Source organism: Myripristis murdjan, chromosome 11 (genome assembly GCF_902150065.1).
Source record: "Myripristis murdjan chromosome 11, fMyrMur1.1, whole genome shotgun sequence".
NCBI lineage: Eukaryota > Metazoa > Chordata > Actinopteri > Holocentriformes > Holocentridae > Myripristis > Myripristis murdjan.
The window spans coordinates 30,268,320-30,295,835 of NC_043990.1; the positions used below are offsets into that span (position 1 = coordinate 30,268,320).

The window sequence follows — 27,516 nt, forward strand, 5'->3', positions numbered from 1 at the left end:
TGCAAGACCCTTGGATCATTTAGGAATGCCTATAACAACCTATAAGGGAATTGTTAAGTTAAGTGTCTCGTGCACAGAGAAAAAGTACAATAGAAAAATGCAACAGAACAAAGATCTTTCAATTCAGACCAAGTCCATTTATTGTAAGGAAATGAGCTGCTTGTGCCCCATATTTTAATAAACAGAGATGCTTTCAAGTTACAGTGGTATAAGGTCCATTGAAAAAAAAAAAAAGAGTGGAGCTTAGAATATGTCATCCAGCACAATTTTCATAGCAGCTTTATGGATTCAGTCACCACTGGCATTCAGACATCTTTTTTACTGTCAGTGTTAACAAATAGGGTTAGCCTAATATGACAGTTCATGATGTTGGTCTCTTATCAAATATTACAGTGCCTGACCTCAGCTATAAAAAAGTCTAGAAAATCTGACAAAACATCTTCATTACTAACTTGATTTACTGATAACTAAGTATGTGCATTAATTCTTAGTGTAAGGCAGTAATGTATCTTAGTTTTTCTTCCATCCAGTAGGTGTGTATGTGTGTGTGTGTGTGTGTGTGTGTGTGTGTGTGGTGGTTTGAGGATGGATGATCTGAGTCTAAAAATGTTGGTCTCAGCCTTAAAAATGCCACACACCAACTCAAATTATATCAAAATTACAATAAATTATGAAGTGTAACACACACACACACACACACACGTCTGGTGCTATACAGTACGATCATATAACAAGAACCATTAATGTCCCCACATGGTTCTTTGCTGGTTTCTGACTATTTTGTCAGTTCCTCCCACAAAAATAGCTGGTGAGTGGGGATTTGCTGCTGAATCACTAATGCAACTGGGTCACAAATGGAGATTAACGTTAGATTAGGTCTACTCAGTGTCCTCCTGTGGATTAGGTTCTCAGTGAAGACATTGTTTTACTTCGTTGTACTTGAGAAAATGTTATTTGTTATTTTGCAGAGGTAAATTTGTGGCATGTTTTGCACATAGGAAGGCTAGGTTAGCAGAATCTTGCCTGACATTATCAACAATAATAATACATTTTATTTGTAATGCACTTTACATTTAAAACAAAGTGCTACAATTTAAAAGTAATACACCTTCCCTCACTGAGAGACATTAGGAGTTATTTAGTGACTAGCACAAAGTTTTCTTAACACCGACAAACAAGAGAATTACAGTTTGTATTTTTATGTAGCGATGTACTTTGCGTGTCTACTGTGCTGGCTATAACTTAGTTGTCTCACTAGTGGCAGCAGCTCAGACTTGTTTTTCTAAAAAACTAATATTGGCACCAGTCTGCATACGTTTGGAGATTGTAGGTACATTGTTACCCAGTAGCACGGTTAGTTATGGCCTAATGTGTTTGTGTTTTTTCTGTTTCTCTTACTTAGGTCATGACTAACATCAGGTGTTGCATGACAGTCAGGTTTGCCACTGTGTCTCCGATCCCACAGCTCACAGCTTTTTGCAGTAAGATAAGCAATTTCATCTGTTACTTAATAATTGTATTAATTTTGTTGTATGTTAATCTTAATTCTTTGACTTGGATATTGTAATCATGTGGCAGCAGGTCCTTGTTTCAGCTAAAGGCTGCACCAGATGATTTCACTGGTAAGTTCCTCATCTCTGGTCAAAGGTGTGGTGACTCACCTGGTGCAGTTACAACAAAACCCTGCAGACCCTCAGTCATTCATGGATTATTGGTGATTTTTGTCTTATGGGGTCTTATGGGGAAAATTACTTTTGTGTTATGTCATGTCTGTATATTCATTTTTAAATAATTTTACTCAGTTATTAGTATGTACGTATAGGTATGTTTTCCTTGTGCAATTTTGCAGTTTCTACATTGTGAATTGTACAGTTGTAATTGTACTTTTGATGAATCTATAAAAACTCTAGATTCATGAATGTTTTGTAAAACGTTTTGTTATTTTGCAGACCAGGTTTTTGAATCATTTAAGTCACAATCTTGATATTTACATAAATGGTGCTGTTAAGAACCTTTAGTTATGGGCACCACATAGAACTCAAAGTGGTTCCCCTGTAATCAACATTTAGAACTGTTTGTTTTTAGAATTACAGTTATTTCTGGCATTTTTGTTGATCCATCAGAAGTTTTTGAACAATTTTAAAATGCAAATGGCCAGGTTTGGTTGATCATCTATCCACTTCAATAAAGCAAGAGCTTTTAAAAAATATCTAAAATTAAAAGAGCCCTACTATGAGTGACTAATCAGCTTCCAACCTCTTTACACAGTGAGCAATGGCTGAACAGTGCACTAAATACGATACAAACAAGTGATGGTCACGCCCCTAGGTACGAGAAGCCTTTTCAAGCCTTTTCATCCACCTGAACAATGAGTGAAACCAAAATCTCAACTGGAGTCTTTGAAAGAATGACAGAAATTTGTCCTGATTTTTTTCTTTGCGTAAAATGATTTCTGTTAATGCACTTTTTGGATAAACTGGTGAAAACTCACTCACATACTACTCTAGAATGCCTTGTCTGTCTCAAAATGTTACAGCCTAGTAACTGATATCTTGTATTGAACAATTACACATACAAACATTCAGACAATGAGATGAAGGAGATTAACAATCAGAGTGTTTCTGTCTTGAGAGCAAAGTGTCCTCATTTGTCTGGGCATTTGACTTTCCCCTCATGTTACAAATAAAGCTCATAAGAATTCCCACTGAATTGTCTGTTGTCACTCTTAACAGTTCACATGTGTCTGGAATTGTTCAGAAAGGGGTATTGGGTAAATGTCCATTGGAGCCCTTTGGTGCCTCACTGCACACCACTCCATTTTCTTGGCCGCTGTGCATTGCTTGCCTGTTGCGCTTATTCCGCACAGACTGGCTTCCCCTGAGGGCCTCTCGCTCCACAGAGGTCCCCCTATTAGAGTCTCTCGTTGGAGTGCTGGCCTGGGGGGCTGTTCGGCTGCGGCAGCGCTGCTTGATGGTGTACAGTAGCATCATGATGAGCACACTGAAGCAGAGCACCAGCAGCACAGACACCACCACCAGCTCCTTCAGGTAACAGGGACCTCGCGACAATAGCAGGGACTCCCCATTCCGCAACTGTACCTCTTTCTTCCCCGATTCCTCTGCCCACATAGTGAAGTCTCTTCCCAATAGTCCCGTGGTGACCCGAGTGTTACTGGGGGGTAACTTTGGCTGTGTCTCTCTTTGCCTTGTTTCTGTCCTTTTTGGCCAGTTAACCATAGAGGTGGGCATTCCTGGCCTAGCAGCTGCATGTGTAACAGAGGATTGGTGGGTCTGAGGCTGATTGGCAGAAGCTGCAGTTTGGGGTGTGGGGCTGCCCTTCTGTTTGACCTGGTAGATGGCCATGGTCTGCTGGTAGCCATTCTCAGTTGCCACACAGAGGTAATGGCCAAGGGTGGCTGGGGTGGCCACAAAGTTCAAACTGCCATCTTCCAGGTTTAAATAGAGGTCTGGGGAGAGTCGGCTGTTGGGACGCTCCCAGACACGACGGGCCAGCTGCGATGCTGCTGGACACTGCAGTCGTACCACTTCATTCAGAGACACTGACACCAACTCTCCTGCTGGACATGTTGCTGACATATAGATCACAGCACAGTAAATCATCAATACATCACCACATGAACAGCACATAGTAAGACATAAAAGTACACTAGATTCAGCACTACATCTATACACTGTATCTATCTGTCTGTCTGTCTGTGTATGTGTGTGCATGCGTGTGAGAGACATGAGAACAACACAAACTACAGTGCTACACACAGACAAATTTAACTCATTGGCTTAGTGGACAAACACAGGTAAGTGATACTTACATGGGGGCAATTTATTTGGCCCGAATCTGGCCCTGGTGATTAATGGACCACTGTTGCATGCCTCTTCAACATTCCCTGTGTCTACATCTTGGCCTCTGGGGGGGGTGGAGGAGTTGGGGGGGAGTTATTTGTCAATATAAATTTTTGTGCACATACAACTGGTCAGTGGACCAATGAAGAGGGATGCGATCAGTGTCACCTGTCTCCCTGGCAGAAGTCACTGAAATGGGAACTTCAATGTTGGGTGAATATGAAATACACACAAGCAAGCAATGCTTCGTTCTATAAAATCAAATGACACAGCTTGCCTAAAATACAAAAGTAAAAAAGTAAATAACTGGAATTGAGCCAGTGTATGATTGTCCAGCCTCCAGTCTGTGACTTTCCCATCTCCTTTTCCAATCCGATGGCTTGCTTTCCATGGTTATCCTAAGATCTGGTGGTTAAATTTTTGTAACATTCCAGTTTTTATGCTACTGTTACCTCTTGACTGTTCATGCATCTCCACTTGAATGAATGCACATATTTATTTAATAAATTACATACTAGACACAGTAAGTATACACACAGTTTGTGTGTTGTGCTTTGTGTGCATGTGCTTCTACACTCCTGATCAAAATCTTAAGACCAGTTGAGAAATTGCAAGAATTTACATGAAATTGCATGAAATTGCAAGAATTTACATTTTGCACTGTTGGATCTTTGCAAAAGAAGTTTACAGAAATGGACACCAGTTCCAGACAGTGGATGCCCTCCGTGAAGCCATCTTCACCACTTGGAGCAACATTCCCACTAGCCTCCTGGAAACACTAGCATCAAGCATGCCGAAACGAATTTTTGAGGTGATTACCAAGAAAGCTTTTTTGCCTTTGCCATCAGGAGGTCATGACAGTGTGGATACCTGACAGAAAATGACACTGAATCCACATTTTTGCCAAGATTTGGGCTTTTAAAGGCTGTGGTCTTAAACTTTTGATCAGCTGATGAACAGCCTATTTCAGTTTAATGGTTGTTTGCAATAAATTGCTTACTCTTGTTATGGTACTCACAGACTGGCCTCGGTGTTAGTGGCATCCACACAGGCCCTTCTGGTAGGATCCCAGCCACAGAATGGGTCTCGGGCCAGAACACATTGGACACAGTTCCAGTAGAATGAGCAGTTGGCTGTTGGGACTCTCACCACACCCTCTGACGTGCCAACAAATACCATACTCTATAGGGCGACATCATGACATCATAGCAAAATGACCTTGTATTGAACAGATGCATTGACATTCATTAACACATCATGCATTGACATTTTATAATGACAGATTTCCTCCATTTTCCTTGCTAAATACAGTGAAATGAGCGGTGAAATTGGGTGACATTAGTCGCACATCTACACGACTAGGATTGCTATTGATCACTAATTTTGAATTTACTAACCAAGTCTACCTTGTCAAATGCTAATCTTCCAAGTTTCGTCCTAGTTGCTTGGGACTAGTTTTATGTAGATATCTCATGCAATTAATTAATTATTCCGCAACCCTTGCCTGAGAAAGTATTCCCATAGGACAATTAAATTTACTCAGTTCACCTGTATGCAGGATACAACTGTGTTAAGATTTTAGAGACCATCATTCCGTCCGACCAATGCTTCAAGGCAACATATCTCGAAATCCATTATCATTCCACTATCACAGAATCAGAATTTGGTGATGTTGTCCATGGGTTGAAGACATCAGGCAGTCATAGACTAAAAAGGATTTTGCTTCAACTTTGAATATAATCTTTATAATTCTGTGTTATATATAGTTTGCCCAATGACTCTTGAGCCTCTGAAAATGAGGTGACAATGTATAAAAATGGATGCAATTCCTAAATGGTTAATGCCATATTTTTGTTAAACCCCTTAAATTAAAGCTGAAAGTCTGTACTTCAACATCACGATTACTGCCTTTCAAATCCACTGTGGTAGTGTACAAGGACAAAATTACTGTATTTCACCCAAATGCCTGTGCTTCAATCCACTGCTCCAGACTCCAAACCATCCTCTGCTCTTCCTTAAGCACTGTTTTCCCAATCTCTATCTTTTATTCCAACACACAGTTTTCAAAGGACAATGTGTGTCAAGTACCAGTGTGGCTTTATTTGAATATCACATTAAATATTCTATTCAGTATTACTGTATTCAAATAGGTCATGTCAAAGTCTGAACCTACTATGGTCACCTGGAACCTTCCAGGAGGATAATGCTCCATCTCAAGATAGCTTTACTGACATTAGTTCACTCAGGTCCCAACCCAATAGAGACAAATTGGATGAGTTGGACAAGATGTTTTCAATTTAAATTTACAGGAACTGAGAGATGCTGGCAGGCCAGACTGGTCCAGTATCCCTGTGGAACTTTGCTGAATCCCAATGCTGCCGAATTCTGGCTGCTAAATTTAAAAGGGACCCTACCTGGAGAAGGCACTTAGTATAATCAGGGCTGAGGGTTCAATTGTGAGCCTGTCAGACAGGCATTTAATACCCTGACAAGTTAAGAAGTAAGGGCATTTTCTCTCTCACATATTACAGACAAATAGGAAAGGTGATAGGAAAGCGTAGTAGAAATGTATGGCTGATATACAATGTGTTGCACAATGAAACAAAGAGAAATGTTACAAGGAAGATTTAAAAAAAAAAAAAAAAAAATTGCATCTATTGCTACTACAATGGATTAAACCAGGATAGTGTGTCTGTTTGTTGAAGTTTTTAGTCTAAATCTGGTATCTTAAAAGCTACAAAATAATAATCAATTTCACTTGCAGTACAGTGCAGGTGAGTACCTTGGATATGGAAAGCTGTAGATTCTTAACAGTCTGAGGTTTTTCAAAGACCTGGACTTCCTCAATTATATGAGCCCCCTTCTCCAGCAGCACTGCTTTGTGGAGGTATCCTGATTCTGAAAAAAAAAGAAAAAAAGTACAGTGCAAAGAATAAATAATATTACAAACATTAATTTAAAAAATATATAATAAATGTTTAACAGCTATTTACAAAAAATGTTTCTTCTTGTATCTGCTTCCAATATACTGCATCAAACAAGTTTTAGCCTTTTGCTTTTTTCTGTAATATGAGGTGAACTCCCCATTCCTGTCTAGCTCATATGTTTGGTGTATGTTTGTGTGTGTAACTTGTGTCCAGAGGAAGTGAATGTAAATGGCCATGACAGCATTAACTTTTACTTTGTGTGGACACATTTACTTTGTGTCCAAAATGCTAGATTTCATGGACTCACAAGACACAGTGGTTGTGAACAGCTGTTTGAGTCAGACAAATTTGTGGATGCCAATTTTGTCTCCTTGTCCAATTTAAAGGAATGGGAACTGTCAGCTCAAATACCTTGAAGGATTAAGTGACAGCTGCTCTCAGAAGTTGGGCAATAGCCATCCAACCTTAGACAATTTAGGTTCAATTCTTATCCAAACTAATCTTAGTCTCTTAATTTACTCCCTTTGGGCCAAATTATCAAATAGCATGTTATTTCATTTCACTGCCATGCAAATGATCCTGCACTGTACTTGTTACCTGTAAACCTTTACAAACAAATGTCAACAGGGGTTGTGCACCAAATGCAAAGCTGATTGTGTTATGGTTACAATGCCAGTGCTTCTAATTGAATCTTCACCTAAAGGCATGATGTCCTGATGAATAGAACTACTTTCTACTATCTGTTCTAATTTGATTTGCTGTTTAATTTTCAAAGACTTTAGGACATTTCTACAGCTTTAGGACATCTGAGTCAGTTCCTAAAACATTGCTTTAAAGGCTTGTAAGAATGGTTTAAGCACAGATTTGTGTGTATGCACTGTTTGTGAATTAGGCCCATTGCTATCCAGTCTTACAGTGAGGGTACTAAAGTGACCTTCCAAAGACAATCAGCATGTCTCTATTTTTTTCAACCATTTATCTTGAGATGGAAGTCCTTACACGGAGAAAACATCTATCACAAGACCATGCTAATCAAAATTTTAATTTCATTGAAAAAAATATTAAATTGATGATACAGTGATCTTTGCTGGGGTCTGTACCAAAGACATGTTATCTTAAATTTGGAGAATATGATTTTTAGGCCAGGGCATCTCTGTAGCACCACAATATATTCTGTCACATATTTTATCTTTATAAAAAAAATCTGCTCCTCCGATTTGGACATTGCACTTGGCTGTATTGTGATTTTAAGAATATTTCAGCTAATTGTACATCCCTATTCCTAACCCTCCTAACATTATGGCGGTAATGCATACATTTAGGCAGCCTCTACCTGTGAGTAGAAAAAGGACTGTATAGTCCCTCTTGTTAGCTATCTTGACCCGCTGAGCAACCAGATGGCTGTAATACTGGTCTGGAGACACCATGGTCAGGCTTCTTCCCACTGGCCGGACACTGTCGTCTGCCAGAAAGTTTTCTTTGACAAAGCGAAGAGTGTTGTCTGAGGCATTGTGCAGGCCACACTAGGGGGGAAAGGTCACTTAAGTGGAATTCATATAAACACATGGGCCTTTTCACAGACCAAAAAAAGCACATAACACAGCATGTTAGCCAGACTTTCAACACAGTCTCAACAAATTTGGTGACATGAGCATGAATTCTGAAAAGCAAATTATGTGTATTGGATAGAAAGAAAAAGTCCTTTCTTCCATCACCAACATATTACAATACAACTGCATGAATTAAAACACTACATTTTATGATGGCATATTAGTGCCATTCTAGGGAATAAAAAATTATGGACCCAAGGGAGGGCAAGCAATACTCCTGAGGAAAAAACCTCAGAATTTCCGAGATTAATTTGTAAATTTACAAGAAAAAAATTCTGGGATTATGAAGTCGCAAATATACAAGAAAAAACACAGGAAAAGGGTTTCTTCTACTATGGGATTTAGTAACAAGGAAATCCTGGTGAGTTTAACCCAGAATCACAATACTCTCATCAGCATCTGGACCCTGAAGAGACATTGCCATAACTTAGGCTGATTCAGACAAAAAACAATATTTGGATCAGGCCATTTACCTCTCCTGGATTTGCAACCTTCTCTTGAACCCGTGTGCTCCACCGTAACGTGTCCCGGTTCAGAACCTTGTAGTTGCCAGAGAAAACCAATTTGATGTCACTCAGGCGGAATGAACACACTGCTGACTGCCCAGAGTTGACTGACCTAATCAAAACCAAAAATATAAATGACAGAGACTCAGAAGTATGGCTATAAGATGTCATTCACGCAAGAAGCAGGATAATAATACAAATACTACTACCACAATACTACTACTACTACTACTACAAATAATTATAACAGTGAAGAAAATTTGTGTGTGCGCTTAAGGTTGATAGTAGGCAGCTGAAGTAACAGAAGTGTTAATTGAAGTAATTAAACTACCTGAAGAAGTACTGTAAGTACAAATCCCAATTCCAATGAAGTTGGGACGTTGTGTAAAACGTAAATAAAAGCAGAATACAATGATTTGTAAATCCTCTTCAACCTAAATTCAATTGAATACACTACAAAGACAAGCTATTTAATGTTCAAACTGATAAACTTTATTGTTTTTTTTTTTCAAATATTTACTCATTCACCCATATCATAATTTGCACTAAAAGAATACAAAGGCGAGCGAAGCCTCTTTCAAAACAAACAATAAGTACTTTATGACACATTAAAGGTGCCATAAGTACAATTTATCCTGTTCTATAGCACAAAATGACCATATCATACAGTATGTGTAAGCATGTGATAAAAATATTGACAAATCAAAGACTCAACTTTTTTTCAAACTGGTTTTCAAATGCTCTTTCCTGGCACTGCAACTCATTTCAGCTACCGGGGTAAAAAGCTTCATTCTTGATCCGAAAATCTTATTTTGCTCACTAGATGTTTCTGTTGGATCTCAGCTCATCTCTATAGTAAAATATGACTTAATTTTAAGTGACAGTTACAAGCCACTGAGCTCAGGGGGAAGGGAAGGCTGAGGCAAATTACTGTGACAGTTCCAAAAGTTCCTGAGAGAGGTCATTAGAAGAGAGGACTTAATGCCCCTTTAAATTACTGACCACTGAGAGGTAAAGATGCCATAAAAGAGTGTGTCATCTGCTGGGGCTCCCTCTGGTGGTGGGAGGGTGACTACATCCTGGATGACATTATAGGGCAGCTCATTGTCAGACTGGCACAACAGCTGAGCTTTGGCAAACGTGGTCCACCGCCGCTGCAAGGTCCGCTGGCCTCCCACATCTGTCTAAAACACAAGAGGAAAAGAAAATCAAACCAGATCAAGAACACAATGCATCAACTGTGAACTCTGATCAGCTGCCATGGGGTCAAATTTACCTCATTCCCTTTTTCAAATATATATTAATTAAGTCATATATTATGCCAGTCTTTGACCTTTCTCAAAGTGGTGTAATTGAACATATCCTTAAGTTCGGAAGTGATATAGCAAAATAGAAAACGTTTTTAGCCTCTCAGAGCCACCTCAGAGGAAGAGCCACCTCTTGAAAAAATGTATACATTCATTAAATTAAATTAATTTATCACAACATGATTTCAAATATATTTATGAATTCTTAGCTGGCATATTTTGATAATACAAAATGCCAAAAGCAATAACAACAACAACATTAACAGCAACAACAACAATAATAATAATGACAATAATAATGATGATGATATGTACAACAAGAATAACACGAACAATAATAATAACAACACTTGACTCGCTGACAGTATTATACGTGGCCACAGCAGTCCAAGAATTAAAACAAATCTATAGTATCCTTGCTGTTTCACCCTTACCGTGCAGATCTGAGCAATGCGAGACACAATAAATTTGTCAATGAAGTCATACTCTCTGCCCACTTCACTGAAGAAGAAATATATTTTCTCTTCACTGGGGATGAAACTGGAGCTGATGAAAGTTGGATCTGAAGAAGAGAGGCCCAAAGATATTTTTGTTGAAATATGAGTGAAGGATTCATATAATGCAAACATGTAATTAAAGCTAGGATACAGTATGTAGCTTTATATAACCCTTTCCAGACTACACTTAGCCCTGACCTAAGACCCCTGTGAACCCTGAGCTGAGACCCCTGTTAGCCCTGGGCTAAGACTTCCATTAGCCCCTGGGCTAACTGTCTTTTCATACTTGCGACTTAGGATGTATAATATCCCCAGTCTTTAACAAGGTTAAACACAAAAGCAACAAAATACGATTGAAAAGCAATTGAATGTTTGTTGTCCAATCAAAACTGTATTTACAGGTCCTCACAATAAATAGGCTTTGATTTTCAAGTATGAATCCTTAGGTCAGGGCCAACTGCAAGGCCTGGGTAAAAGTAAAGTATGAGTTTGAACTGAGACTAACCTAAATTAGCCTTGGGCTAAGGAATGCAAGTGTGTGAAAAGGACTTGTTTTTGTCTGTGACCCTGTCTGCACATGCCTGAATCCCTGTTTGCCTGAAAAAGTCTCATCAACAATGTTAGAGGTTAAGGTTAAGGTTAAGGTTAAGGCTGCTTATTCTTGTTGTATGAGCCACACATAGTGGTATGAATCCAGTGTGCTTCTTTGTTGAGAGACAAGATATTCACCCTCAAGCCATCCCAATGTGTCATCCAGCTTGAGGTCAACATGGCTGCCCTCACTGAGGTGCCTTGAAATTACTGGCCGGTTCCCCCTGTAGTCTGCTACTGTTCCAGTATACAGCTCTCCATCTGAAAACACACACACACACATATGCGACATTTCACCCATGTGCTAAAAACCATGCAGCAAACTGACCCGATTCAACCTGCCAAATGATCATCTATAGTAGCCATGCTATATGTAACAGACAGAATAAAAACCACAATATATTAATATGTGGAATTAATATAAGGACACATTATCATTTAATTACCTCCACAAACAAATCTTATGTTTTTGCCCAGTCTGTTTGTTTGTTTGGAGAAAATCTCTAAAATTTATGAATGGATTTGTATGAAACTGTGGAAAGGTTCGTCATGAGGCAAGGGAGAACTGAGAAACATTTCTTCATACCAATGCCACAATAATATTTCCAGCTAACTATATTTTCCACTATTTTGAATTTTGCCCCAAATAGATTTGATGCTACTCTTCTTACAAATTTGTTTTTTTAAAAATATATTTATTAGCCTTCTGCTACAACTGGCTGCCAAACTTTGAACAAATGCTGTGGCTGGGGTGTACACCACTGTTAGTCGATCCAGCACATATTCACTGAGTGAGTGAGTGCACTTTGTGCTGATGCTATGGCAAGGATCCACAAATGCATGATCAAAATGATAAATAATAATAAATTGTGCTACATCACTAAACAATGCATATCTACATGTGGGGAGCCACTTGGCCCACACTGTGCATTAAAAACCTTTGAGCCAATTAGCTCCTAACTGTTGGATTCCAGCCAACAGAGCTTCTATTCTGTTATAATTCACTTGAGAATAGAGGGGATTAGCATCAAGGGCTTTTTGACGAGGACTGGATCAATGGAAAATGCATTTTTATGTTTGTCTTCCTTTTTAAATCAACATGTGTAGAAAATGACCAGCAAACTTAAAAAACATCCAAGGCACACGGCTCTGTAGAAAATGTTAAAAAGCCTTTATGATTACATGGTTTATTATTACATGGTTATGTATGATTTAAAAAACAATGCTAATTTCCTGTTCTTCAGAACAGGAAATTACCCTAACCCTAACCCTAACAGCTGTACGAAATTGCGCAAAAAACATTTCCCCAGGCGGAAATAAAATCGGCGCTAATTAACTACAGTGATAGACTAATGATAAAAGAGAGAGACATGCTCAAAAGTATCAATCTGGAAATCAAAAAATTCCCCCATGTCATCCCACTCCAACAGACTTTCAAACAACGGCAAAGTCCACTGGACCCCAAGCACGGCGCAAAAAATAACAAAACACTAGCAAGACATACTAAAATAATTCCAAAAACCTGGAACATTAGCTGGGATTTGATCACCCCAGCTGGCCTCCACAGAGGAGAGGGTCTAGTGTGTAAACGGCCGAAACCCTCGATGATTCTGTGGTGACACTACTGATGAAATGTTCCATAGTCAACCCAAACTTCAGGAACTAAAATGGGGGGCGGTATGGGTGCACTGATGCCACTCATATACACACACACAGACTTATGTGTGGGTGGGTATGTGAGCGTGGGTGCATACATAGAGCCCCCTACTTAAAAGCAAGCGTCAAAAACTCTGCCACCCAAAATTAAAACCAGCCCCAAAAAAAACAACAAAAAAGAATATTCAATTTGTAAAAAAAAACAAAAAAACAAAAAAAAAAAAAAAAAAAAAATTTTGACCCCATGGCCAAACCTTACAAACAAGCTGGACACTCAAATCCTAACTCACTAAAAATCATGGCCTTTGAGGTCATCCCCAAGTCTGTGAGGGGAGGAGACAGATTTGCTCCAGAGGGAAACTTTTTGGATAGTCATCCTTAAAACCACTAGTTTTCCATGTCTGAATGACGGTGCTAACTTTTCCCCTTTTCTTTAAAAGGAGGTTATTTTTTTGTCAGGATTTCATTTCATTGTTCTTTGTGATACATACAGTGTCTTATGGGAAATACAAGCACAGTGCCATTTCATCGTGAACATTTTTGTTCAGTCATTCTCTTTTCTTTCATTGGGTGCCCTTTTTCCATCTTGATAAACATCCACGTTGACTATTGTATTGACATAACTTGTTTTGTGCTTTATTCTCTCTGATACAGCACAATCTTAGCACATTATTATTGATATTATTATTGATATTATTGATTTCTCTCACTATATAATGACGTGTACTTGCTGTAATTCCCTCTGCACCCTGATGAAGGCTCGCTGGTCAGCAGCCAGGTTTTTAAATTCAAGTATATATAGCCCAATATCACAAATTACAAATTTATAAATTTACAAATTATACGTAGCCATGTAATAATAAAGGCTTTTTTTTAACATTTTTTTTTTCTACAGAAAAATGTGCTTTGGATGTTTTTCAGGTTTGCCAGTCATATTCTACCAGGAGATTGATTTAAAAGGGAGACAAACTTTCCCACAGCTTCTGTTATGTTGTGACACTTTAAAGCCACATTTGAAGCCATGAAGCCAGCCAAGCTATGAAACACCCACAGGATGCTAGAAAACCAATTTTTTTTCAACAAAGGAGTGAGGAATACACCTGCCAGATGATGCAAATGGTAAACCTGTCCATTTTGGCTTGACAGATTGCTAAAAGAACAAAGCTACATACAGCTGAAGAGGAGCTCACACTTCAAACTCACAGGAGCATCTTGTGAGTTTGAAGTTTTTGGCCATGAGCACACTGCTTCCCTGTGTAGAGACAGGCCCACACATCTCAATAATTTACAAGCTACAATGATGGTAAAACAACAAAAGGCCAAAATGTGATGCAAAACCAAGGATCAAGGGTAGATGTTTTTAAGGACAGGTGTCATTACTATGATTTCTTCTGCAACACTGTTGAGAGAACTTATTTCAGGATTTTTTTCCCCCAGTATTATGGTCAACCGGTGGTCCTTGGAAATTTTTCTCCCTTCTAATGGGTCCCTGGCCTGAAAATGTTTGGGAACCACTGGCCTGTCTGGTCCTGGTGACATCATCAGCTCAGCTGTGCCTTACCAACAGTGATGGCGGTGTTGCGTTGGTAAGGGTCATACGGACAGCGACCTCTTCCTTCCTCAGGCTTCAGGCTCGTCATTGTCAATGTTTTCGAGTTCTAGAGAGAGAAAAGAAAAGAGCCATTATGGATTAAGGCCATTATAGCAACTCCAGGATTTTCATTTGCTCACAATTTCACATTTAAGGTCAATTCAAAATGTCAGCTCACTAAGTAGCATTTTGCGTGATAACAGTTCAAGATATGACAGGTGAAAAATCAAATCTCAATGAGGTGCAACTGACACTGTCAGTGATTTATATATCTCACCAACAGCCAGGTTTCCTTTTGAAGAGCTTTCAGTCGGCAGGTCGTCATTTGAATCAAACAACAAATTAGTGCCTGCTAACGTGTCTCTTCTATCTGAAACATGTTTCTTCATGCATCAGCAAATACTCTTTTGACTAGACTCCTCTGAAAAGTATCGTGAAACTCATGCACACTGCATTTGAAAAATTCCAAAAACGTGAATCACAATGGGGGCTTTAACCATTTGAGGATTATATTTCATTTATGACAATCTGAAAATCTAGGGATACAAACTGCCTGTGCTTGGATGAGTCCCTGATTTTACCCCCTTCAAGCATGCAGTGACATTAACATGATGCCAGCACTGCAAAGGATCCAGTTCCCACCATGACCAGGCACAAATACCAAAGACAACATAAATGTGTGCATATACACTCATTTTTTTCAATCTCCAAGTCATTCTCCCCTGTAGGTTAGATTAGAGAAATTTAGTAGAGAAATTGGTCTTGGGCCGACAACTGTGTAGACACACTGTCATCCAAGACAGCAGGGAAGAGGTCAGTGGACCACAATGCCCCCCATTTCCCTCTGAGTGTCCTACATAGCCTGCAAAACATTCCTGAGCTTAAATAAAGCTTTTTTCATTTACTCAATCACCAAAGAACAATTTCACTCAACAATCAAATAACAGTAGGCATGCCTGAAGTCCAATGTTGCTGTTGAATTTTTCTCAACATTCCAAACTCCACATTTGTGTATTCCCCAGTCCTCAGGAATTGGGTTAGGGAAAGTATTAATATAGCTTGATCTCCTAAGTCAAGCGAATGTTATAGTTGGTGTCAAACAGATATCAATCATCAGAAATCAATCAAATCAAGGACCAGCTAGGGGCAGGTCCTTGATTGATACAACCAACACAAAAGCCCTCGCCCACAAATCCAATAAATCTCTGAAATATAACATAAATGTCAATTTTAGGATAAATCCCAAAACTGCACATTTTTAGTTTTTACAGAACAAGCTGCAGCTGATACAGATACTGAGTGAACAAATCACCTATGAAGACAAATAGTTACTTCATCTTGTCAAAATTTCATGTAAATAAAATCAGTTCATATTCAAATGATAAACACTTACAATGTATGTGCAGCGTGGGCTGAAGGCAAATGTTCCACAGGCATAGATGTAGGTGGCATTCAGGAACTGCAGTACTCGGATGAAATTAGGACAGTCCGACTAGAAACCAGGCAGAGCACAAGTAAAGAAAAACAAACAAAAAACACTTCAATAAAATATGAATGAGACTCTGATATAAGCAGTGCCTGACCATTGGAGGATAACCGAGTGATGCATTCATATCATACTGGATGAAGCTAAAAATGAGATGACATCTCCTTGCATCAACTTAAAGTGTTCAGTGCCTTAAATTCACAGGAACACCCTTATCCAAAAAGCATAGTTCATCATTTGACCGTGAAAATAACATTTTTTCATTTAATCAACTTGGAAGGCAAACATCATTGTGGAAGAAGATGCAAAGTGTCATACAGGTGCATCACAAATTATCAAATAATCCACTATAATTAGTACCAATTGAAGTTTGAAGAATGTTTTCTCTGATTTGGCAGCTTATATTTACAGTAAATCCAACATAATGTGAATGCATACTTAATGCAATGGGAGCAACAAATGGAGGTTTACTGAGAGGGCCAAATTCAGCCATTTCATGCTCAATTTCAGACCTACACACACAACTAGCAGTAAAGAGCTGGGATAGTTCCACAGTCTTTCAGAATGCAAATGCCAAATATTGATGATTTTCAAATGTAAATGTCATATTTAATGCTGCAGCCTCTTTTATTTGGTCTTTGATTAGTAACATCAGGAGAAGCGTATCAATGATAAGCTAGTTGGGATAAGCCTATGAAACTTCTCTGAATCAACAGTAAGTGTATGGATGTTATTGGCCCAACATTTTATAGCCCAATATGAAGGAAACATGCAAATAGGGCTTTTGATAAGGGCACAGTAATTGTAGAATTGTGCAAACATGTTGATGAATACTTGCCATTTTCTTGCCTTTCATGGAACATTGTTCTAAGTCTGTCTCTGAAGGGGACCAATCCAGCTACAGGAAAAGAACAGGAGAGTTAACACTGTCAGAGCAGTTAAGCATCAAACCACCACCAAGTTGCATCTTGAACTACGAAATGTCACAACAAATTGGGCGAATATGTCTACCTCATAACTCAAAATGAACTTGCATAACCTAGCATCATTATTGTAATACAATTTAATGAGATAGGCTGAAGGAAGGGACGGGTGGGACCGACATTTAGGGCCCTTAACCGACATAATCCTGCCCGTGTCGGTTATTCCGGTTACCACACCACAACACGTCACATCACAAAATGCTCCTGTTGTCATCTGTCCTGTCCGTTCCTCCTCACGCCAAAAGAGCCTCACTGCATCGTTTAGCCCACAACCAGCACACTGCTTGGCCGCTAAGACCAACAGAAACTAACTGATGTCATGACGTCATACGTCCATCGCTCCGTGATTCTGGGTAGTGAATATGAATAAGAATAATATAGATATGATAATAATATATAGCCTAGATACTGATGATTAATTATTGTACTACTACTACTACTAATAATAATAATAATATTAATGATAATAATAATCATTAGGGAGCAAAATTCTGAGAAATTAATATAGCCTGCTTACCATGCAGCAGGGCTCTCAAGTCTCATGCAGTGGGCGTGAGACACACACATTTCAACCTGTTCACACGCTCACACACCACACCTTATATTTCTCTCGCAGAGAAATTACCAGGCTAACGCCCACCAAGTTGCGCTGCTATTTTTTATAACAGTGATAGGGCCCTTTAATTTCCGCGATCACGGAATGGCGGACCGAAACGTGGAATTAGCCAAATAAAACGGAATCTATTTTTAACGCGGAATATTGCAGAATTTGACATAATTTGAATGATATGCTGTTTTTGTGTGGAATATGACCGTATGTCTGGCAAAGGCAAAGAAGATTTCCAGGCTACAGCAGCGCACTGACATGGATTGTGTAACAAAGCGAAGAGTTGCCAGCGGCACACTGACAGCTTAGCTTGTCTATTCAGAGAAGAGGTATCACTTCGGCTTATTTTTCAATCTATGTTATCACATGCATACTACTGCTCATTCATTGGTAGCTGAATTGTTAGGTCTGTTTGATAAGTAATTTGCATTTTTTAAAATAATAATAATAATAATAACATATTGTTAAATTATTGGAGTCAAGCCCCCATCCCCCCTTCCCCCTGAAGCCGCCACCACCAAAATCTCACTCTGAACTCAGTTCAAAACTTGAACTGAGTTCATATATATACACTAGTGCATATATATACTACTCCTAATAATAATATAGCAATAATATTACTTGAAATAATATTTGTTTAGAGGAGATGCAGCTTTTTGTAGTTTGACATTGCCGTTTTGTTCAAGCTATAATAATTGGTAATAATCGTTCAATAATCTTAATCGAGGTAAAATGTTCAATTAATCGTGATTTTGATTTCTGCCATAATCGCCCAGCCCTAGTTAAAGCCTCTCCAGTCATTTATTAAGCCCCTAAAAAATAATCTCTCATATCATATCATCTAATAATCCATGAAAAAAAAAAAAAAAAAACAACATCTCTTTGTGTCTTAAATGTAACTCTAAATCTTGCCCTCATTAAAAATGCACAGACCTATGAATATGCAAACAGTCCCTGCCCCTGCCTGCTGGCACACCGGCTCATGCAGAGCCCTGTTTTTCAGCACACCTCTTAGTTACACTGATATTGTTTCTGTTAAGAAGCAGTTTTGACTTGGTCTGGTTGATCTTTTGAAAATAAAACACTTGTGTGGGTCACCTCTGTGTACACAGAACCAGGAAGTCCCATCCTGTGATACTCATTGTGCTGTTATTTAATAATCTAACCATGAAAAAAAATCTCTTAGTTACACAAATATTGTTCATGTGAAACAGCCATTTCTTACTTGTTCTTTTTGGAAAATAAAACACTGGTGTGGGCAAGCTCTGAATACACTGACAGCGACTGGCAACCAGCAGGGCTGGTGTTAATGATATGCAAAGCAACACCCAGTCTGTTAACGTGATTGGCTGTGGTGAAGGTGGCACACACGCCACCTTCAAGAGTGTGAAAGCACCTCTGTAGGGACAAACTTTGCACAGATACAAGTCAGTTTAGTCAAGGTCACATTTTAGGGGACAGAAACAGGAAAAACACATTTTTGAGTGGAAGGGTTTTTGCTAATTATTAAGTGTTTATTTTCTTGCCACTGTAATTTCCTTTATATGAAGTGTGTATTATTTGTAATGCATAATCACAAATCTGAGCAACAAAGAGTATGTAATATATATAAGCAAGATGCGTCAAACATCACACATTATAAAAGGGGTGCTATGCAACTATGTGAATATGGGATTTGTCGCATGCTTGAGCCTTGACTTCAGGTTCATGTATTTAATGACTTTATATGTCATGTATGACAGGGTCCATGTATAAAATACAGGTTCATATAACTTACATATTTCATTTCTATGGATTTTGAGGCCATGTGCTTCATTTCATGCTTTTCAATATGCAGCTAAAGTGCAACTAAAATCAATCCAGTGTGGACACAGAGCTCCTCCACATGCTGCTAGAGTGTTTATATTTAATGTATTCAGCTCTTTAACCTTTCCAGCTGAAACCACAACACTTACAACTGAATTCAGCTTGACTGCTCATTTTCTCCAAGAAATGTATGTTTCTAGTTAGTAGTATATAAAACAAATCCATTTTCTAGCATTATATATGCGTATTACTATTTGTGACATGAAGAACAATGTATTTTACTTCTAGAAATTCAATTTGGATTTGGAATTTACATGAATATGAGTACTGATAACATCTCTAATTGTCCATCCCAGTCCAAGTCCAGTAATTATCAGCATTCCTACCTTGTTCTTCATTGTGATGGCTTCCCTCTGGCTAACATCCAGTGCTAAAACAGCATCCCGGGATCCTACATAGAGCGTGTTTTGATCCTCACTTAGCAGCAGCATGGTGGTGTTGCTCACGTCAGCGCTACTGAAGCGGTTGAGAAGCCTCCCAGGACTACCTGTTGTGGAACAGCAGATAACACAAGCATTAGACATGAATTAAAAGAGACAAACATACATTCACAGGAGACTGGATCTTAAAGTCTTTTACTCACCCATTGGGAAGGAAACTCGGGGAGTCAGTCTTGTTAGACATTGGCTTAGTAAACCAAGGAAGGCCACAGTGAGGTACATGAGGCTGTGGTACTCCATTACAGCAAGAATGGAGGTCAGCCGGAGGTCAACTGCATTCAAAGCTGGAGGGTAGGGCAGGTGATGTGTGTATGTTGCTTGTCTGTAGTGTCAGAGACTTGTTTGGAAGGATGGGTATTGCAGGTGAAGCCCCCTCCTCTGGTCTCTAGAGTGAGCCATCATTATATCTGAGAGAGAGACATTCAGGAGAGTGGAAAGAGGCTTTGTTACTGGAGAATAGCAGAATGCTGGCAGTAGAGGAGGACAACTGTTCATTCAAAGGCTGTCAAGGAGAGTCCCATTTGAGAGAGTGAGTATGTCGGCCTGTTATACATGAAAATGCACACAATTTTGCAGAGTAGTCCTTTCCAGTCAAAAATACACAATCAATCAATTAATCAATCAAGAGGGAACCACATTTTAATTTCACTATACAACCTGTTGTATAATGACAAATAAACGTCCTTGTATCCTTGTATCCTTGTAAATGGTACAAATTGTGGGGTCAATTTTCCAAATGGCCCTAAAGCCATCATCTAAAAGTGGAAAACATCAAAACCTCAGCTACAACTCCACAATTCACTGAGGATGTAGACACATGAGAGCAATCTTTGGTACACTGCTAGCTAGTGCAAGTCAAACGATTTTGTTTTTCTTATTCTTATCACCACCGGAACACAATGTTCTTTTGATCAGACGTGTGTCTGCAAGAGTGAAATATTATTAAACTTGGTAAACAACACGCTTTAATTTTCATAGCATGCCAACCATAAAGCTGAAAGGCTGAAATGATATGATCTACATCAATATCTCATTTTCAAGGGTTTCTATCAAGCCACATAATTTTACATATCATTTTTGATGGGATATTCACAAATAGGTTAGGAAAGAATGGGATTGTAGGCTATTTTGACAAAATACACTAAATCTAGTTTAAAAATTTCTCACTGTCTCCTTTGTTTGATCAGCTTCCACACTAAAGCATTTTAAAATTATGCAGTTACTATGTCATTCTGTTGTGCTAATGGTCCACCAAATACCCATGGGCCAGCTAACCAAGGTCTGAAGTGGAGTTAAGGGTCATAAGTGAGGAAACCGCTGCAGCTGATAAGTCAGCGCAGCGGCTTGCTTCTGTAGCAGAAAAAAAACACAGAAATGGACAACAACCGACAAATTAAGAAAATAAAAGGTCTGGAGTTCATTCCAAGTGTTTGCACTTGCATCTGGGAGCTGTTTATCAGAACCCTCAACATGTGATCCACAGAGGTGTCAGGTGAAGGAGGTCAGAATTAGGCTCAAATAGCAACTATAATCTATCAGACAGATAGCAACAACTTTAGGAGTAGCCAAATTGACGGTTTGGTATATCCTAACATAGACCAAATGCACTGGTTAGCACAGCAACACCAAATGGCAAAAGCAAAGAAGTGGAATATTCTTCAATGGCCAAGTCAGTCCCCAGACCTCAACCCAACTGAGCTGCTTTTCACCTGCTGAAGACCAAACGGAAGGCTGTAAACTTCTGTTACACATGCAACTCCGACTTTGTTTACTTCAAAATCTGAGTAGATTAAGGCAGTTCTTTTTAAGAATGTTATAAATAAGGTCTATCTCAATAGCAGGAGGCTAACAGTTAGCATCTGCAGCATCCAGCAGTATCCAGCACTCAGTAACAAGGAAAGGAAGATAGAGCCACTACTGTCCTACTGGACGGTAAAGTGAAATTATATCACATTTTTCAAAATGGGTGAACTATCCCTTTAAAACGTTCCCACTGGAGAGGTAGGCAGGCAATGCATGACTACTGCAACCAGTTTACATGAATAATCAATTTTTAAAAAAGCTCATTTACACTACAGTTTTCACCAAACACAGGCTATTGTAGCAGTGAAATTCTTATTTAGGTCTTCACCTGTAAGCACTGAACAGCTGAATGAGGTCAGTTGTTGTATCAACCAAACCAAACCAGGTGATCTCAGGTGCTTTCTAACTTTTTCATGATCTGGACCTCAAGGTTCACATTCATTAAACCATAGAGCCCCATTAGAAGTGATCTGAACCTAGAGACCCTGATATGAAAATGTATATTGTTTAAGCATTAAACTGTTCAGACGTCCAACTTGAACAATGAAAAACAGTGTTAAAGTTATAAGATTAAAGTAACTGCCCATCAATCTCTAGAGAATTAAATCATTTTCCAGAGCATCCACTGAAAGCTCCTCCAGGACCCCTGGTCCTGGGAAAACAAGCCTTGCCTCGCCCATATCCACTTTATCAGGTCCACCTGTCCAGTCTAATGCAGTTCAGGTCAGCGGCTCTGCCATAAACTCTACCTTTTAAGAAAGTTCCTAATGTTCAGTTTTTGTTGACAGAATGTGTACATTTAATTCTATGTTTATTATTGAGGTTGTAGTTTGCAGAGGTCTTGTACTGGAATACATCATACTCAGAGGTGTTTCTAAAATTTTGTCCTCCCTGTTTATATACACAAGGGGCACAGCGTTAAAAACAGCTGTCAATAAAATGCAGCCCAGTCCAACAGCAGCACTAACTATGAGCTCAATGCCAAACACTGAAGTGAATGAACACCTCTGTTACTGTGACAACAAGACAAGCTGAGCATTATAGGCAGAGGAGAGGAAATTTTATGGCAGAACAGTTGTATTGGATTAAATTAGATTGTGCAGGAAGACCTAATAAAGTGGCCACTGAGTGTAAGTATATAACCGGCAGATACAGATATAAATAGATATACATATAGGTATATACCCGCTATTCCTCAAACAAGAAGTTCTGAGTTTAGTTATTCAACAAGGGCTTACTTTCATAATGTATATTTGGGACACACGGACTGTCATAGATATGTTCAAATCTGAGCCCGGCAGGAGAAAAGGGGAACATAGCCTAGACAAAATCCTAATTAACTCCAAGTGCAAGGAAACACGTGGTAAGCTTTCCAAAGTTCGCTGTATCGGTTCTGCTCCAAAAAATGCGGCCACTTTTTTTTCTGTGGAGCACCTTAACATTGTTATTAGCGAATCGGCTGTTCCGAAGCCAAAGCAGAGCGCTGGAGTGATGTGCAGCAGGTTCTACAAGCCTCCAGGCTGAGTGGCTGTGCTTTGTGCTAGTCAACACATCCACACATCCTATTGTTTGCGCCACGGGGGATACGCTCACGTCGTTATCTTGAACACCGACGACATGCTAAAGTACAATGGAGACAAGGAGAGAAAAAGTGAGACAGGTAAAATGATCTTACATAGATCGGATAGTTTTCCTCAACAACGTCGCTGTGTCTCCGCTGTTCTGTTCCTACTGAACGGCGCTGCCCTTTGACTGATGCCCGTGTGTCCGCTTTCCTTGCAGCATGACAACAGATGTAATGTCGTTACGTACGATATCCAGAAGACAACGGTAAGTGTAGCTGAGCTTTTTATCTGGCTCTCCCTCTAACAAAACCTCAGAGCCGCCTCCCCTTTGGACGTCCAGCAGCCTGCGGGCGCCATCTGCTGGACATGCAGCGTAGTTGCAGCCAGCGGCAGCACCGCTCCGTCCACTCATCTCTGAGGACATTCTGCATTGTTTTCCCAAAGTAACGACAGGATTATTTCAGAATTCTGAGAATAGTTTGGATTTAAAAAAAAAAAAAAAAAATCTGCTGTTTTTCCTAAACTAATTCTCAGATGGTGAGGGGTGGGAGGCTGTTTTATGAATTAATGAGATAATTACATCAGAAATTTTTCTAATGAAAAGTTTTACAGAATTTTGACGTAACTGTGATGACATATTAGGGCCATTGTAGTGGAAAACTTCCTCATAAATTTACAAGAAACAAACTCAGATTATCTCTGCGATTTAAGTGGTAAATTTGCGAGAAAACTCACAAATTTATGAGAAAAAACAAAAAAATAGTTTGTTGTTAACTTTTTTTTTGGCCAAGGAACCAGAAACCAAGAGCTGGATCCAGTTAAGTAAGGTGATCTGGTTCCTTGACCCCAAAAAAGTGAATTTAAAATCAACAAAATCAACAAAATTTGAAATTCGAAACTTTTCTCTCTTAAATTTACCACATTAATCTCAGAGAATACCCATGTTTTTTTTCCTTGGAATATAACCAACCCCACCCACTCCCTTCCCCGGCTCTGATCAATCACGTCAGATTTGTTAAATATTTATTTTTATTTGTTATAATTTTTTAGATTTCATTATTATTATTATTGTTATTGTTGTTGTTGTGGTTGTTGTTGTTGTTTATTTTTACATTTGTATTTATTTATTTATTTATTTATATTTTATTTATTTATTTATTTTTTAATGCATTAGGCTACACTTCCTTAGAACTCCAAGTCTGCAGTCACTGGCTAAAAGGTTACAGGTTATGGATTTCAAAAAATAAAAATTGAATGCCAATTATCAATACCAATACCAACTGAATTGAATTATATTAACATATAATTAACGGCAAGTTAAAGGAATTCTATGAGTTGTGGGGGGTGCAGTTTCTACTGGCAACCAGGAAAAACTGCAGCAACATACAGTGGACAGGTCTGTGGCTCAGCTTATGGGGGTTTCAAGCTGTTTCATGTTGGCCAGCATCAATGTGAAAAATGTGTGGAATCCACACATTTTTGTGTTTTCCACATATTTTTTTTGTGGAAATGTGTGGAATCCACCCATTTTTGTGTTTTCCTATATTTTTTGTGGAAATGTGTGGAATCCACACATTTTTCTGAAATATTCACATTTATCAAACTGTGTATGCACACCTGCACACAAGCATCTCTTTTACCAGTTTAAAGAAATTGCTGAGTGGCAGTATTTCACAAGGATTTAGGAAAATTGAGCTTTTTTCAAAACTTTGAACTTTTTTTGAGTATTTTTCTTTTAATTTCACTGCTATGTTTTATTCTAGCCTATTCAGCATCAAATCATACTGCTGAATACAGATTTTGTTCTCTAGGCCTATTCATGTGAGCACCAGAAGCTGCACTGATGCAGACTGGCATCCACAATGGACAGTCAGCACTGAACAGTACAAATCAGGAAGTACTTTGTACATTACATTTTGCAATTTGTTATAGGATTGCATGGAACATTTTCTTCTCTAAAAAAGGAGCTTTATTTTTAATTTATTTTTTAAAGTAATTAATTAATTTATTTACCTCAAGTAAAAAGATAGACTATGTGTGTTTGAGGTGGATATTTTGCAGCTCTTTCTAGCCCAGCTTGGCAGCAGTTACCGTATGAGGACAGTCACAGAAATAAACAGGAGGTGGTCATCTCGCATAAACAAAGATGCCAACATTTAAGCCTTACTGGGCATCATCACATGTCAGTGTGGGGTTGGGGGCCGTGCATGGACCTCACTGTAGACAAGACTCAAGACTTTATCTCAATCACTGGGTCCCACCACTTATCAGCATATAATAAAATAAAGGCCTAATCACAAACTGAGAGATGTTTTTTGATAATGTTGAGGTTGAAACCTTCAGAATAAAGCTATTCAGAGTAGCCAGTGTGTGATGGTGCTCTGATGGTGAGAGATATCTTTACCATATGGTTGGGTGTTTGATATTAACTGAGTGAAAGGGTTACTTGAACATTATATCATAAATTTTACTACTTTGGATTTCACTACTTTGGAGTCATTGTTTCTCATACCCTCCAAAATGCACAGTCATGGGTTCTTCCCTGTGTAACACCACAGTTTGTCTTTTTATAACAAAAAAAAAACAAACAAAAAAAATCAATTGCTCTCTCTCTCTCTCTCTTTCCTCTCTCTCTCACACACACACACACACACACACACACACACACACACACACACATACACACACACGTGTTTACTTAGGTCACTTTGGATGACTTTACAGAGACTTACATTAATTTCCTAGAAACTTCACCTATTACATACCTAACCGTAACCTTAACCTCTGACCCCAAAAAAACAGCCTTTTCCAAATGGGGACACAACTTTTTTTTTTTGCCCCCAGTTCACAAGTCTTATGTCTGGTGTATGTAGTAGTCAACCCCCCCTGTATGACAACTGAACAATTTTACCTGAGCAAATTTACTTTATTTCTTTCAAAAACATGAGGAAAAGGTCATTAACAAATTACCAAAAATATTTTTAAGAATTAAAAGAAAACTAATTGTTCAGATGATATAATGATCTAAACATCAGACCACTGATGGTGAATCGACATGGGATTTCTTGTGTTTAAATGCTTGTGAAAGGTGTCTGAATGTAGCCTGCATGTAATACTAAACACAAACCAAAACACCTCTTTACATTTTGTCCTTATATGGCAAAATCCCTTCAAAAGGAGGCCGATGGCTTATTGAAAGCCACCTTTGGGATCCAGAACATGAAAAAGTTTGAAATTCTGCTGTAGAATGTCTGATTGGTGTTCCCTGGGCTTTGTTGTTACACAGGAGAACAGTTTTTTTGCTGGTCTGTGTTAATCCAGCCACTTTCAATCATGTGCCATTGTGATGCAAGAATCTGCTAAATTTCTTTACAACCACACCCTGCACCCTGTAGCAGCTGATTCCAATGATCAGCCCACCCCCTCTGCTTGAGTTTCTGTAGTGTTGCAATGAAAAGCTGCAGACTGGGGTCTCAATGGAACATGGCTGAAAGTTCCTGCATAAGCTGAGCTGGCTAAATGATAATGGTTGTGGACACATCAGTAATGCATAATGAAACCTCCAAACTACCTAAAAAGAAAAGCTGTGTAAGCTGTATTTGTATTGTGATGTTTTCCTTGACCTCAATCCTGGTATGTTCTTGAAGATTATCTGATTTGACAGTTTACCACAGTAATGAAGTGTATACTGCAGTAGAAGTCACTTACTAGTCCGCCACCACTGTCGTGTCCAGGAATAGCATCAGTACCGCAGCCCGGGCCTTCACAAATTCTTCAATTCCGGATTCTCCAGACTATTCCATTACTCAGACCTCTAGAAGTCCAAAGCAGCTCTTGTCATAGAATCCCCAAACCACACTGGCGTGGATGAAACCCTTGTGCGCGTAGAGGATTTTGCTTGTTAGACTGTCCATTCTTGGGTGTGCTTAAAGTCTAAAGGCAGCCCTATTTATTCTCCACCCAACTTCATGTAGTAGTTGCTCTGTTGCTCAAAGCAAGACTCCCCAATCAGTTTGTATCATTATGGCTTCAATTTTACATTAATTCTAGCACTGCGCTTTGATTCCAAATGTGCTGTGCAAAATTACACTTTAGCAGAATAAGCGTTAGGTAGGCAACCTTATGAGCAGTGTGGGGAAAGGCGAGCGTAAGATGGCTAATAAGGGAAAAGAAGATTTAAGAGGCTTAGCAGCGACCTGGAAACAGTTGTGCGGTAACAGG

General features: G+C 38.9%; 1 protein-coding gene across 2 annotated transcripts; it reads right to left on the reverse strand.

Annotated features, from left to right (window-relative positions):
* Window positions 1-116: 116 nt before the first annotated feature.
* Window positions 117-27,442, reverse strand: sema4ab (sema domain, immunoglobulin domain (Ig), transmembrane domain (TM) and short cytoplasmic domain, (semaphorin) 4Ab). 2 transcript variants are annotated; one of them, XM_030063234.1, is made up of 15 exons: window positions 27,004-27,442; window positions 20,071-20,334; window positions 19,814-19,974; window positions 16,870-16,929; window positions 15,939-16,037; window positions 14,516-14,612; window positions 11,437-11,559; window positions 10,645-10,772; window positions 9,906-10,087; window positions 8,871-9,015; window positions 8,121-8,310; window positions 6,643-6,758; window positions 4,879-5,042; window positions 3,830-3,924; window positions 117-3,589 (listed from the first exon to the last, which is right to left on the reverse strand). In XM_030063234.1, exons 2-15 carry the CDS (start codon window positions 20,165-20,167, stop codon window positions 2,754-2,756), a joined length of 2,493 nt encoding a protein of 830 aa, XP_029919094.1. In that variant the 5' UTR covers window positions 20,168-20,334; window positions 27,004-27,442; the 3' UTR covers window positions 117-2,753. The 2 variants fall into 2 exon arrangements, with proteins under 2 accessions (XP_029919094.1, XP_029919095.1); XM_030063235.1 differs by lacking the exon at window positions 27,004-27,442 and adding an exon at window positions 23,406-23,759.
* Window positions 27,443-27,516: the final 74 nt, after the last annotated feature.

Excerpts from the sequence above, each read along its gene's own strand:
- sema4ab (XM_030063234.1), bottom strand. The coding sequence starts at position 20,167 with ATGGAGTACCACAGCCTCATGTACCTCACTGTGGCCTTCCTTGGTTTA. Across the intron at positions 10,773-11,436 it reads CACATTGGGATGGCTTGAGG|ATCCAACTTTCATCAGCTCC; the intron begins GTGAATATCTTG and ends TCTCTTCTTCAG. Across the intron at positions 8,311-8,870 it reads AGGTTGCAAATCCAGGAGAG|TGTGGCCTGCACAATGCCTC; the intron begins GTAAATGGCCTG and ends TTTCCCCCCTAG.